This window comes from Lichtheimia ornata (genome assembly GCF_029851405.1).
Source record: "Lichtheimia ornata isolate CBS 291.66 chromosome Unknown scaffold00002, whole genome shotgun sequence".
NCBI classification, from domain to species: Eukaryota; Fungi; Mucoromycota; class Mucoromycetes; order Mucorales; family Lichtheimiaceae; genus Lichtheimia; species Lichtheimia ornata.
This window is the reverse complement of record NW_026695322.1, coordinates 351,794-365,587: the sequence shown is the minus strand read 5'-3', so window position 1 is coordinate 365,587 and position 13,794 is coordinate 351,794. Positions and strand designations below refer to the sequence as shown.

General features: G+C 43.8%; 5 protein-coding genes across 5 annotated transcripts; 4 read left to right on the top strand and 1 right to left on the bottom strand.

Moving 5' to 3' along the window:
* Nucleotides 1-642: 642 nt before the first annotated feature.
* O0I10_000622 (uncharacterized protein) lies at nt 643-5,256 on the top strand (the record flags this gene model as incomplete). The annotated part of the gene is made up of 16 exons (XM_058480731.1): nt 643-751; nt 912-1,023; nt 1,082-1,211; nt 1,271-1,425; nt 1,483-1,550; nt 1,615-1,830; nt 1,879-2,117; nt 2,176-2,317; nt 2,379-2,465; nt 2,524-2,966; nt 3,042-3,136; nt 3,214-3,633; nt 3,696-3,762; nt 3,829-3,952; nt 4,012-4,531; nt 4,596-5,256. 16 exons carry the CDS (start codon nt 643-645, stop codon nt 5,254-5,256), a joined length of 3,588 nt encoding a protein of 1,195 aa, XP_058348295.1.
* A 294-nt stretch (nt 5,257-5,550) lies between these two features.
* O0I10_000621 (uncharacterized protein) lies at nt 5,551-7,320 on the top strand (the record flags this gene model as incomplete). The annotated part of the gene is made up of 5 exons (XM_058480730.1): nt 5,551-5,698; nt 5,764-6,053; nt 6,141-6,165; nt 6,228-6,401; nt 6,458-7,320. The coding sequence occupies 5 exons, from the start codon at nt 5,551-5,553 to the stop codon at nt 7,318-7,320; spliced, it is 1,500 nt and encodes a 499-aa protein (XP_058348294.1).
* Nucleotides 7,321-7,530: 210 nt separating this feature from the next.
* O0I10_000620 (uncharacterized protein) lies at nt 7,531-9,245 on the top strand (the record flags this gene model as incomplete). The annotated part of the gene is made up of 9 exons (XM_058480729.1): nt 7,531-7,597; nt 7,665-7,706; nt 7,766-7,856; nt 7,914-7,958; nt 8,027-8,040; nt 8,107-8,140; nt 8,198-8,319; nt 8,409-9,157; nt 9,216-9,245. The coding sequence occupies 9 exons, from the start codon at nt 7,531-7,533 to the stop codon at nt 9,243-9,245; spliced, it is 1,194 nt and encodes a 397-aa protein (XP_058348293.1).
* Nucleotides 9,246-9,528: 283 nt separating this feature from the next.
* Nucleotides 9,529-11,039, top strand: O0I10_000619 (uncharacterized protein; the record flags this gene model as incomplete). Its single annotated transcript, XM_058480728.1, has 4 exons — nt 9,529-9,612; nt 9,684-9,749; nt 9,818-10,491; nt 10,559-11,039. 4 exons carry the CDS (start codon nt 9,529-9,531, stop codon nt 11,037-11,039), a joined length of 1,305 nt encoding a protein of 434 aa, XP_058348292.1.
* Nucleotides 11,040-11,945: 906 nt separating this feature from the next.
* On the bottom strand, nt 11,946-13,059 carry O0I10_000618 (uncharacterized protein; the record flags this gene model as incomplete). Its single annotated transcript, XM_058480727.1, has 2 exons — nt 11,946-12,988; nt 13,044-13,059. 2 exons carry the CDS (start codon nt 13,057-13,059, stop codon nt 11,946-11,948), a joined length of 1,059 nt encoding a protein of 352 aa, XP_058348291.1.
* Nucleotides 13,060-13,794: the final 735 nt, after the last annotated feature.

The window sequence follows — 13,794 nt, the reverse complement described above, 5'->3', positions numbered from 1 at the left end:
TTCACTGTATGCATGTATCCATGGTGGCAGCTTCAAATACCCAAAGTCCATTCTTTACGATAATTCAATAAAGGATGATCACAATGGCCTTTTGTGGTATTGCTAAGGAGGATGACCTTTTAGAATGACGTATACATAACGTAAACTCCAACAGCATGCAATTGGAACGCCTCATATTTGGCATTCATTTTCTTAGATTTCGCAGCAAAATGAGATTGCTATTGTGCAAGAACAATCATGCGGAAGTTTTTTCGTTACGGATGATGCAGGAGAAAGAGTAGCCAGGGCACAGCACACGCCACCCACCAGATCAAGGTTGGGTCAGGTGACACAAAAAACAATTGCCAAAGTGGGGCGCACCATGTTGTTGTTGTTATGAAGAATGTACGTGGATGTGATCAGACAAGTTGCAAATGCCCTTTTTGTACTAGAGGATGTTTACACTTGTGTCCCTTTTCGGCAACTGTTGTCGTCGTTCCCTTGTGGGCAACTCTGACAGTGCACGCATGAATGGGGATTAATCTCCTAAGCTCATAGGCACACACACACACACACACAATCGTGCGTATACAGGTGGCTGTTCCTTTGTTCTTTTGCTTCTTTTTCTTTCTTTCTCTTACATTACTTGTCTTACATGTCTCCATGGCTACCAACAATAACCCACTAAAACAATTATCGGTCATGGCTGGCAAGGATGGCCTTTCGAGCCTCCACATCCCCACCATCACTGATGGCGCTGAAGACGTTGTTGGTAAATATCGTCCCTACGATGTTGATTGTCGGAAGAATATTTGTTCATAACACACAAACTGAACGTATCCATCATAGGCTTGCAAGGTAGAATCGACTTTCAACACTTGATACAACCTACGATAACTCGCATCCTCACCCTTTCTTTTATATCCATAAAGGACGCATTCGATTACAAAAGGACCATAACATTGTCAACAGCCGAGGACTCGATAAAATAAGAGAAACGTTGCAGGCATACGAATACCTATGCCATATTGGTGAAGCAAAAGAGTAAGCGTTGAATCCATCACAACAAGCACAGCAATGCACTCATCATCATTTTGTATAGATGGATTGAGAATTGTTTACAAGAAACAATTGACCCAGTCATTCAACTTGAAGAGACCATGCGAAATGGCATCATATTGGCCAAGCTAGCTGCTTGGTTCACTGATGGAGTAGTCAAAAAGATCTTTTACGTAAGTAAGATTCATTTGCTTAATACATCGATCCTTACTATCAGTATTTCCTATCACAGGGCAAAAGGCTTGAATTCCGTCATTCGGATAATATCAATTACTTTTTGGAGGCATTGGCTGTTGTGCGATTGCCAGACACCTTTTGGTTTGAGTTTACCGACCTTTATGATAAAAAGAATATCCCACGAGTGATTTACTGCATCCACGCTCTCAGGTAATTGTCATCACCCTTTCTCCCAACAAACGCTCACCCCTCAATCTCCATATGTAGCCATTTGCTAGCAAGACGTAACTTGGCCCCTAGTATTAAAAATTTGTATGGTCAATTACAATTCACAGGTGAGCATCAGGCACGCTGCTATGAAAAACTCCCGGTAATGATAACACGATGGCTGCTATTTAGATGAGGAACTTCATGCAACACAGCGAAACCTGGATTCATGTGGCACCAATATTCCCAACTTTATGGATCTTCGCCCATCGTTGTACAAAGAGCTGCATGGTGATGATAGCTTCCGACACCATGATGATCATCGATTCAATAAGAGTCCCACCACACCCGATTTGATCATTGAAGAAAGCGATGAAAGTGATCATGAGACAATGACAGAGCAAGAACGTAGGTTTTTTATATGCAAGAATGATAAAAAGACTAATCAAGTTGTAGGATTTGAGCTCTATTGGTCTGATTCCGAGAACTTGGAAAGGCTCAAGACCTGTCAAAACATAGCACGCAAATGGTTGGCGCATCGAGAAATGGAGCGACAGCGTCAGGAGCTGCATAAATCCACCTATGTCGTCTCGCATCTATCACGTGTACAGGCTCATGCACGTGGTATGTTGCAACGTCGTGATATGGAGGACAAGCACATCACCTATGAGAGTTCCGAAGATTGGGTCATCAAGGTAAATACAAAAGCGAGGCATCTTAGAGTGGGAATTACTTACAATCTTTTATCCATAGTTGCAAACGCATGTGCGTGGCTGTCTTGCACGATTGAATTACAGGCACACGTTGGATCATTACAATGAGCATCTCGACAAGGTTATCATGGTGCAGAATTTTGTCAAGAACAAGATGATGGGCAAGGCCTATCGTAGATTGAGTAAGATGGGAGGAAAGGGAAATTGGATCACGTGTCTTACCTGTTCTTCATTGTCATGCAGCATCCGATAGCAATCCATCCATTGGCACTGTCAAGAATTTTGTACACTTGCTGGATGATAGTGACCTCGATTTCGATCGTGAGCTTGGTATGTTGATTCTCCTCTTTCTTGCACAAACCATATCACTCATGCCTACCTGTTCCAGCTTTGGAGGACTTGCGTCAAAAGGTCATCCAACAGATTCGCGAGAATGACCAAATGGACGCCCATGTCAATGCACTCGATATCCAAATCTGCCTCTTCTTGAGAAATGCAATCACCATTGACGAAGTGGTCAAGAGCACCAGCGCATTCAAAAAGAAGCAACAACGTCGTCGCATGTCTGAACTTGCTGCCAGCACACGCAAAAGCAACCCGTATTCCCTTCGTGGTGTTGACAAGGAATCGCGTACACGTCTTGAGTTGTACCAACGCCTTTTGTATCTCTTGCAAACTGAACCAGGCTATCTTGCACGCATGCTATCCATGTGTGGTCGTCGTGAACTTGATTCATCCATCAGCACGCGTTTGATCGAATCCACCGTACTCAGCTTGTTTGGATACGCTACCAATGCACGTGAAGAGTATTTGCTTATCAACCTTTGCAAGGTATACGTCAAACATGGGTACCACGCCCTCTATGATGAATGATGTTATTGATCAATCGCATTTTCCAATTTCCAGTGTTGCATTGATGAAGAATTGTCCTATGTGGAGAATGCTCAAGAGTTCATGCGTGGCAATTATACATTTATGAAATTGGTGGTACAAACCAACAGGTATGCGTATGAGGAGGACGAAGAGGAGGATGCCTTTGTTGATACCCCAAGATCTAAACAACAATTTCTCGTTATAGAGGAGCAAAGGAACGCATGTTCTTCCGCCGATTGTTGACTCCCTTGGTGGAAAGCATTGTGCAGGATGAATACCTGGATCTTGAAACCGACCCTGTGGCTATCTATCACAAGGTGATCAATGAGGAGGAATCACGTACGGGTCGACCCTCGATGAGAAAGCATTCTGCAACGGTGCAAGAGGCTCTTCAAGATCAAGAAGTGTGTGACACTTTCCTTATGCATCTGCGTAACCTTCGAGAGATCACAACACGCTTCCTCAACGCCATCACATCTACAGTCGATGAAGTCCCTTATGGTATCCGCATCATTGCAAGAAAATTGCGAGTTGCTATGGAAGAATCATTCCCCGAGGAAAAGGAGCAGGCAGCCCGCATCATTGGCAACTTTATCTACTACCGCTATCTCAATCCTGCTATCGTGTAAGTGTCATAGTGTATGGATGAAACCAAAAGACTGATGAAACGGTGCTTGTGTTTTTTAGTGCCCCTGAGCAATACGATGTTATTGATGCTGTCGTTCTCCCTGTGCAACGGAAAAATTTGGCAGAGGTAAAGAAAGGTGCATATGCATATGTACACAAACATGTAAGATGACCGGTTTTTTATGTTTGTTAGGTGGCAAAGATGCTTCATCAGATCTCAAGTGGCAAAAAGTTTGATGCCGACAACATGTTTTTGGCACCTTTGAATGAATACGTACGCAAATCATCGGATGTCTTTGAGCAATGGTTCATGAAATGTACGTGGATGATGAAAGGATGATTGAAGGGATTGTGTACTTAACCTTTTATCCCATAGTGACGGATGTCGAGGAACCTGAAACCTACTTTGATATCCCAGAGCTAAACGACCAGATGAGCACCCACAAGCCAACTGTGTATACGACCCCTTACGAGCTATTCCATTTACATCACGCGTTACAACAACATCTTGATGATTTGGAACCAGGACGGCGGAACGGGCCATTACAATCCTTATTGACTGAGCTGGGACCTTCACCCTATTATCCCCAACTTGAGCTACCCGATTCCATCCTTTGCCTAAAACTGACACACCCTTCGGATAATATTCCCATGGACCCAGCTGCACGAGAACGACAATTATTGGTTGATTCAAAGCGACTTGTCATTTATACCATCAAAATCCAGAGCGGCGAGTCATTGCAATCGATCCTTGAATCACCAACACCAGCCGAATTGGAAAGTGAATGGGAGGCGCTTAAGGCAATCGAATTTTCACAGCAAGAAGAAGGAGGCAAAACATCCAAACGACGCTTTGTCAAGCTGAGCCAAACCGATCCGCCTTTAGATTTACAAAGGTATGTAAACAAAGGAAAAGAGGGTGCAAAAAGGAAACATGTATACTGATACATTTATGTATAGCCTTGCTTTCCACCAATTGAAAGTGGTTACGAGCCGATTGTTGTATTATCTCACACGCACAGGTGCTATTTCAGCAGAGGGAGGATATCAGGAAATGATCAACATGATTGCACGCGATATCACTGGCAAAACATCCAGGAGGCAGCAACGTGACAATGAATTGACGAGGCTGGGACAAACATTGAAGAATGTGGTGCGAAAACGACATTATCTCACAGAGCAACGTACACAATACGAGGATTATTTGAAGGAATGCATGACCATCATGGCCAAGAAACGTGGTAGACGACCCAGATATGGATTACCATTCACGCGACAATACTTTCATGTGCGAGCACTCAAGAAGCAAGGATTGGAGCCAACCTTTGGATCATTTAAATACAGCGGCAAGCAGTTATATGAACGAGGGATCCTTGTGGATGTGGATGGGATCGAGCCCAAGGATTATGACAAGATCAACATTATATTGTCCATGGATACAGTGGGGATTATTACGATTGAGGGAGCTTATTCACGATGGCCCATTCCTTCTGTACAAGTGGATATGAGATATGAGGAGCTACTGCAAACACAATTTGAAGGTGCGCAGACCATGCAAGTGCTGGATGGCCTTGTCAAGGTCAATGTGAATCTATTGATTTTCCTTATCAACAAAAAGTAAGTGGCATGGGGAGATGGATGGAGGAGGATAAGAAGAACCTTGTTGTATTGATTGATTGGCATGGTACTTGCAGATTCTACGCATGATCGACATAGCTACAACGTTCACCCTATAACATTTACTCTCACTCTCCATTAATAAACTTTTCAATCGACTTTCTCCGAACGCGTTTGTTCCACCTTGGTTTTTGGCTCCTGTGTGTGTATCCAACGGCGACCACGACCTCCTCCTCCTCCTCCTCCCCCCAAATAGCTACACCTTTTTCTTTCTCCCCCGTTCCTTTCGTTTTCATACATGACTCACGACGATACTCACTGCACTGTCTCCCTTGAAGGTGGTCGAGAAACTTTTACGGTTGAGAAAAAGTACAAGATTATACGCAGGGTCGGATCGGGATCGTATGGAACAGTTTGCAGTGCCATTGAGCTCGCCACCAATGACGGTAAATCTTCTAACGTTCTCACAACAACCCCAAGTGTGTCGATGCTAATGTCCATGTCCCCAAAGTGGTTGCCATCAAAAAGTGCTTTCGAATATTTGATAAGAAGCTTATCACCAAGCGGTGTCTACGCGAGATAAAGTTGCTACAGCATTTCAACGGCCATCCACGCATCATCAATCTACGTGCTCTTGATATCGTCGATTACCATGATTTTAATGAGGTGTACTTGATTCAAGATTGCTGCGATACGACCATGGCAGATATCATTCATTCACGACAACGATTGGAACCCGTGCATTATCAATGGTTCATGTATCAACTCTTTTCAGGTCTTAAATATATCCACAGTGCCAATGTGAGTGATCATCTTCTCTGTGTGTGGGTGTGTGTGGATAAGGATGATGGATCAATGTCGTCTCAACTCTACTGCTGCATAAATTAGGTACTGCATCGAGATTTGAAACCAGGTAGAGGCAATTGAATTCATCACTGATCAAACCCCACCCTAATCACCACCTCTTTCTTTTAGCCAACATCTTAGTAAACGAGAATTGTGATATACGGATTTGCGACTTTGGTATGGCGCGTGGCTATTCTTCACAATCCTCACAGTTGGAAGCCATGAATATGACACATTACGTCGTGACACGTTGGTATCGAGCTCCAGAAGTCATGCTAAGCCCAAATACATACGACAAAGCAAGTAAGTATTGGCATTGATTCCATTCATTTTATGGGATGCTAAATCATGTTTTCTAGTTGACATGTGGTCTGTGGGATGTATTTTTGCCGAGCTATTGGGACGCAAGGTGCTATTCAAGGGAACGGATTACGTTGACCAGTTGCACAAGATTGTGGGGATTTTGGGGCTACCGGAGGATACATCTTTTTGGGACAAGAACGCATCTGAATTTGTGATTGAATATATCAAGAACCTTCGAGATGGCGATGGCTTACCACCACCCAAGGAACCCATCGACTTTGGATCTTTGTTCCCTGATTGCCCATTGGAAGGAATTGATTTACTCAAGAATCTATTGCATCTCAACCCAGGATTACGCATCACGCCTGATGAAGCACTTGCACATCCCTTTGTGGAACAGATGCGGGATCCAGCTGATGAAGTGGATTGTCCAGAGACATTTGATTTTGAAAGTTTCGAATATTTACAAGAAGAAGAGGCGCTACGACGGAGTATTATACATGAAGTAATGCATTCCAAGGGGCTCCTCAAAGGAAGAAATCGACGATTACTCAGCGTTGAACCTATCGATACCGACATGGATTCATCCAACAAACGACCCAGACGACGCTATACTGGCAGCTCTATCTCAACACCTCATTCAGCATCTGCAACAGAAGCACATCAACATGCTATGGCAGCTGTACAACAAGGTCGTGAAATCACTGTGCAGGACACGGAAATGAATGAGGAGGGTAGCAGTAGTGGTGGCGGCATGATAACGGATCGATTTGTCGGTGAACCAGAAGACATGGATGAAGAAGACTTTAAGCTTATGGATAGCGATGACAGTATACGCGTTGAATATCGTCGTCGTCTCGTAGGCCCATCAGGTGCAGATGTTCAAGCTCTGGAACGCCATCTTAGTAGGGATTGGTAGATTCAATTGTATATCTCTTGTCCAAAGTAAAAGAAAAAAGAATGACTTTTGGTGTGTTTTTTCCATTTTTCTCAATTGAGGGCGATGGCGGAGGAGGAGCAGCAATGGTAACAATCGACTGAGTTGTCTTCTTGAACGCACATGTTCACCTGCTGCAAAAATACCTGAGCTTTCTTTTCCTTCCTCTCTCTCTCTCTATTCACGTTTATTATGAAAAAAGTAAAGAACGCTGCTTCAAGCATTAGCCTCAACTCGCCCATTCCAACCAGCTTGGCAGGTAATGCAATAGCAACAATGGACATAGCCACCAGCATACGATACTCATGTCCCGCAATATCCAATAGGTGAATGTAAAAAAGCAGCTCGCATTCTCAACAGCTTTATCGGTAAATGTCAACGATCGCACTATCTACAATGGATCAGTGGGCTCATGGCTAGCTCGTAGATCCCGGTCAAAAGCTGGTGGATAAGGTCATTCCACCCACTATCTTGGATAACGCACAAGGCTTGGCAATCTTTACAGTACTCAAGGCTGGGTAATATAGGATGAATTGGCTTTTATTGCAAACATGGATTAACAGTGTCTTGTGTAGTTTCTTGTTCACCGGTCGTGCAGGTAGTGGATTAGTTGTTGCAAGGTAATGGTTGTTGGGAAGGAATATTGGTTGACAGGGACACTAACGTTATCGTTGTCATGGATACGTAGGTTGCCTGATAAGAGTATGTATCACACATCTATTCAATTGAGTATTGTATATTGACAATGGCACACAATTGGATGATTAGGCTGGTCTGCCCCATCTGCTATTGCCACTGGAGGGTAAGTTTATCAGTTTCAGAATTATGATGAGCATGTTTTTTAACTTTTTTTTTATAGCGTGGGGGCTGGCGGACAGATTGGTGCTGAATTGACCGATTTCGTACTCGTGCTGAATACCAAGGAAGCTGTCAAGACATTCAGCCAATTTGGCAACATTACGCTTGGTGGTAATATCTCTGGTATGTTTCACAAGACTATTTAGCTTGCATTATCGATGTGTAGCACGTGATACGCTGATGCCATCATCATCCCTCCTTACTTGTTGTAGTGGCTGCTGGTCCTATGGGTCGTAATGCAGAGGCATCTGGAACGGCTAGCTTGAAACACATTGCTGCTGTATACTCTTACAGTAAAACCAAGGGTCTCTTTGCAGGTGTATCTCTTGAAGGCTCTGTCATCCTCACACGTAATGATGCCAATGAAAAGCTTTATGGTCAACGAGTTACTGCCAAGGAATTATTGAATGGATCGGTCGCCCCTCCACCCGAAGCAGACATGTTGTATCGTGCATTGAATGCAAAGTTCCATACGCTTGGCAATACGGGTGCTATGTATGCACGTAACAGTGCTGAAGGGTCACCACGTGCTTACAATTTCAAGAGCTCCAATATCTCGGCTCCTGGCACTATCAGACAACCACCTCCGCTAAGAAATCCACCATCCGCTCCAGCACCAACTTCCTCTTACAACAATCAACCACCACCTCCTTACACAGCACCTCCTCCATCATCTGCCAATAACAATTATTATGGTCAAGAGAAATCCCATTATCAACAACAACAACCTGCATCTTATGGTGCTCCTCCTCCTCCAGCTGCTACATCCAGAGCAGCACCACCTCCACCACCTCCGCCATTCCGAAAGCCACAACAACCAACAGCTCGTGCCTTGTATGATTTCACAGGTGAACAAGAAGGAGATTTAAGTTTCCGTGAAGGTGATGTTATTACAATTGTCGAGAAAAGTGATAGTCAAGATGATTGGTGGACTGGAAGCGTAAACGGTCGACAAGGCATCGTAAGTGTCAATGCAAATACGTTCATTGCATGGATGATGTGCTCATGCTTTTGCATAGTTCCCTGCCAATTATGTGCAATTACAATAGATTACGGTAGCAGTAGTAGCGGCATTCTTCCTCTTTCTCTTTACATTTATACTTGCTTACTAACAATACACACAACCTTTTATTCTTGGTCCTCAATGTAAATACTATTTTGTTGCTTGTGAACTATGCGGTGAATCGCCGACCATGTTTTATACCCGATTTGGGAGGCATGTCAACGCGATTGATAATACGAATTGCAGTGTGAGACTGTTGGGAAATGCTGCTTATATAAGGGTCACCAGCTATTATCCCACTCTTCTTCACCTCCCCACACTTATCCATTATGGCCACCAACAACCTCGTCGATATCACAAAGCTGTCTCCCAAGTTCCAAGACTTGTATGCCAAAGCCAAGGACTTTGTCGAGGTATTTCTATTATTGACTCGATGCGAATCGCTACCGCCCATGCACTTGGATACTCAATGTGTCAATTGTAGAATGACTGCATTCCTGCCGAGAAGATCTTTGATGCACAGATGGGACAGGGTGAGAACCGCTGGAAGGTATGTTTTTATTGGGCTTCATGAAGAGGATGATATGTACATAACTCATGCATCGTTTTTCTACATAGGTGATCCCCCCAGTGCTTGAAGAATTAAAGGCCAAGGCACGTTCGCTTGGTTTATGGAACTTGTTCTTGGGCAAGGATTACCCTGAAGGCCCTGGCTTGACCAATTTGGAGTATTCGTTGATTGCCGAGTTGACAGGTCGTTGTCCCAAACTTGCTCCTGAAGCCATGAATTGCTCAGCTCCCGACACCGGCAACATGGAAGTCTTTGCAAAGTATGGCACTCCTGCTCAAAAGGCCAAATGGCTTGTTCCTTTGATGGATGGCAAGATCCGTTCCGCATTTGCCATGACTGAACCCGCTGTGGCCTCTTCTGATGCTACCAACATTGAAACCAATATCCGTCGTGAGGGCAACGAATATGTCATTAATGGTCGCAAGTGGTGGATTTCGGGTGCTGGTGACCCTCGTTGTGCTGTGTATCTTGTCATGGGCAAGTCCGATCCTGATAACAAGAACCGCCACAAGCAACAAAGCTTGGTCATTGTTCCCGCTGATACTCCCGGCATCACCGTTGTTCGCCCCATGATGGTCTTTGGTTATGATGATGCTCCTGAAGGTCACTGCGAAATGATCTTCAAGGATGTGCGTGTTCCAGTGGAGAATATGGTACTTGGTGAAGGTCGTGGTTTTGAGGTTATTCAAGGTCGTCTTGGTCCTGGTCGTATCCATCACTGGTAAGTCTTGCATGACTTTATGTATGCATGTGTGACCATGTAGCTCATGCACATTCCCTCTCATTAGTATGCGTTGTATTGGTATGGCAGAGCGTGCTTTGGAGCTTATGATTACTCGTGTCACCGATCCATCTCGCCGCACCTTTGGAAAGAACCTTGCTGAACATGGCACCATTGTGCAAGATATTGCCGTGTCTCGTATCGAAATCGATCAAGCTCGTTATCTTGTCTTGAGTGCTGCTCAACGTATTGATCAAGTCAAGGCTAAGGGTGCTCTTAAGGAAATCAGTATGGCCAAGATTGCTACCCCCAACATGCTTTTGCGTGTCCTTGATCGTGCTATGCAAGCTCATGGTGCTGGTGGTCTCTCTCAAGATTTCCCTCTCGCCAAATTTTTCGCTTCAGCTCGTACCTTGCGTTATGCCGATGGCCCTGATGAAGTTCACAAGAACCAACTTGGCAAGGTTGAGTTGCGCCGTGCTGCCGACATTGCTGGTCGCATCAAGGCTCAAAAGGCTAAATCCGATAGTCTCATTGCCAAGCTCTAAGCATCCCTAACCGTTACCCCCCCCATCTTTTATCGCTATCCCTTTTACGCACACACACACAACTCGTTCCTCCACATATCTTTGTGATTTAATTGTATAAAGTGCAACGTTTCTTATGCCATCATGAAAAAAACACATGAACATATGAATTCAGAGGGATCATCCCTATGCAAGAGCTGTGATGGTTGGGAATATTTACGCTTGTGTACTATGCTTATCGACTATGGATATGTCAACGACTTCTCTTTATGAAACGAAGACTCACTCGATCAACGTCTTATGTAATGGAACGTGTACCTTGAGCACAGCAAGTGATTTGGGTGGTGCCATTGTTGGATGACCTTGTCTATCTCATATCCTGATGTATGCATGCACAATCAATCAGACCAAGAGTCTTTGTAATGGCTCATCATCATTCTCAACAGCTATTTTATCACTCTTTGTGGTCACAGAAATACCCACGCCCACCATGCCGATATAAACAAGATGAATGTTGTCATCCATGGCTTTTCTCTCTCTCACCTTTATCTTCCCATCATATCACTCTTTGATTACTGGCACCTTCAAAAGCCCTTGGTGAATGTCATGGTGAAGAAGAAAAGAGAATTTCCACCGAACGAACAATTATTGAGGCGTCTTACACCACGATCCATTGAAATTCTCTCAGCGGAAGTTGCAACAACCATCCACCAAATACGTGAAAACACCTTCACAATCACGAGGGTCATCCAACCTCGAGGCTGAAGAAGAAAATTTTCAGCTATCCCACAAGTAAATTTCACGTATACAAGTATCCCCATTGACAGCCTTGCAATACAGTATTACAACCCACATAGGGGGTGATGGTGATAAAACGCTTTCCGAATCCAGAGAGTTATCAGCAAAGATTGAATGCAAGTACACATCTCATTTATTGTGGTTGGTTTTAAGAACTTTTTTGGCTCGGCTATAACTCACCTTTAGACTTGCAGGGGTACTATAATTCTCTAAAAGCTTTTCGTTATGTCCAAGAGTTAAGCATGCTGCCCAATTCATTCTGCCCTTGCTGGAGCCTTTGAACTTGTTGATAAAACTAAAGTCTGATTCGGACATGGCGGTGGATCGAGAGGCCGTTTGAAGCTTCAATGGGAGTTTATCAGGGTATTCTAGCTCCTCTGAACAAGAGCTATCCTCGTCATTGTATCTTCGTTTTAGCTTTGAATTGTATTCAATCCCTTTGTCAACGATCTTCTTTGCCTTGGGTAAACCATCCACATGTTCCTGTAGCTTTTGAAATAAACGTTCGTTGGTCGAGCAAATGTTGCTAACGGTGGAGGTGAAGTTCGATTCTATGTTCAGGCCTGAATCCATGAGAGAGTGTGCTATCTTGTACAAGGCGATGATGGTGGGGTCTTTGTGATGGCTATGGGTGTATAATGAAGGTTGCTGTTCGGTGAAAAAGAGCGATAATGCAAGGAGTGGATCTAAAGGTGCATCGTAATCAAAGCTGCTTATCGTTTCTTTGGATATAAGGTTGCATGATTTTGCCCAAACGTTGCATGGCATTGAGTGAATCCAAGACTTTGCTGTTGTTGCTGGCGAGAAATTGACAAGGCTGCATTTGGCTGAGGAACCAATGCCAAATATTAAGATGATTGGCAATCCACCATGCATTTTGATGACATTCAAAGCATAGCTAATCACGCACTGTAAAAATGCGGTGTTTACCACATTTTGTACTTCAATCAAGATCGGCGGTAATTGGCTTGCACCAAGACGCGTTGTATAAAGGACATCCGATCTTGATTCGTTCCAGTCTGCATCGGCAACATTGTACGTTCCTTCAGGGGCATTTATTAAACCCTTGGTTATGATATCAATAGCAAATTGATGTTTTAGAATCATTTTACTGGCTTTATCGGTACCAGGGAGGAAGTCCATTGGTAGGTTCAACGTCAATAAGTCAGCGTCTACCGATAAAAAAGCCATTTAGTTCTTTATCCCACCTTGTAGAAGAAAGCTTACCGGCTATCGTGTCCATTTTAAAAGAGAGCAAGGAAAGAAAGGAAAGCGGCTGGTAGCTGAAAACACGAAAGGAAAAGTGAGGTTGCTGTGCGACCATCACCATAAATTTACGTTCCGATAAGGCACACGCCCATATTTTTGAACCCAGCCAGACATCTAATTGGTTGATGAATATCGTTAACATCGTTAGCATCGTTAACAGCGTGAACATCGTTAACAGCGTAATCATCATTCATAGCGTTAATAGCGTTAACATCGTTAACAGCACAAACATCGTAAACGTCGTAACATCATTAATAGCGTTAATACTCTTTAAGAGAGATGGGTTCCTTATTCACAGCTGATGATCCACATCATAATAGGGTTGCTATACTCCCAAGACATGACTTTAATGCATACAATCATAGGACTACTACTAAAGACGTCGAAAAGGCTGCTATGTAGCTATCCTAATCCAATGATGCGCCCGGGGTCAAATACGTAGGTAGCCCTTGCTTTTGCAATCCCCTCCACAGCTTCCTTTTGCTTTTGATGTTGGTCGAGCAAATGTTGATGATGACGGTGGAAGTGAACTTGGATTCTACAATCAACTACTAATCCATGAACGAGCATGATGCATTGCACGAGGTGATAATCGTTTTGATGGCTGCGGCTGTATAATGGAAGTTGCTGTTCGGTGAAAAGAGCGATGATACAAGCAGTGGATCTCAAGGTGCATCGGAATCAAAGTCGCTTCTGGTTTCTTTGGATA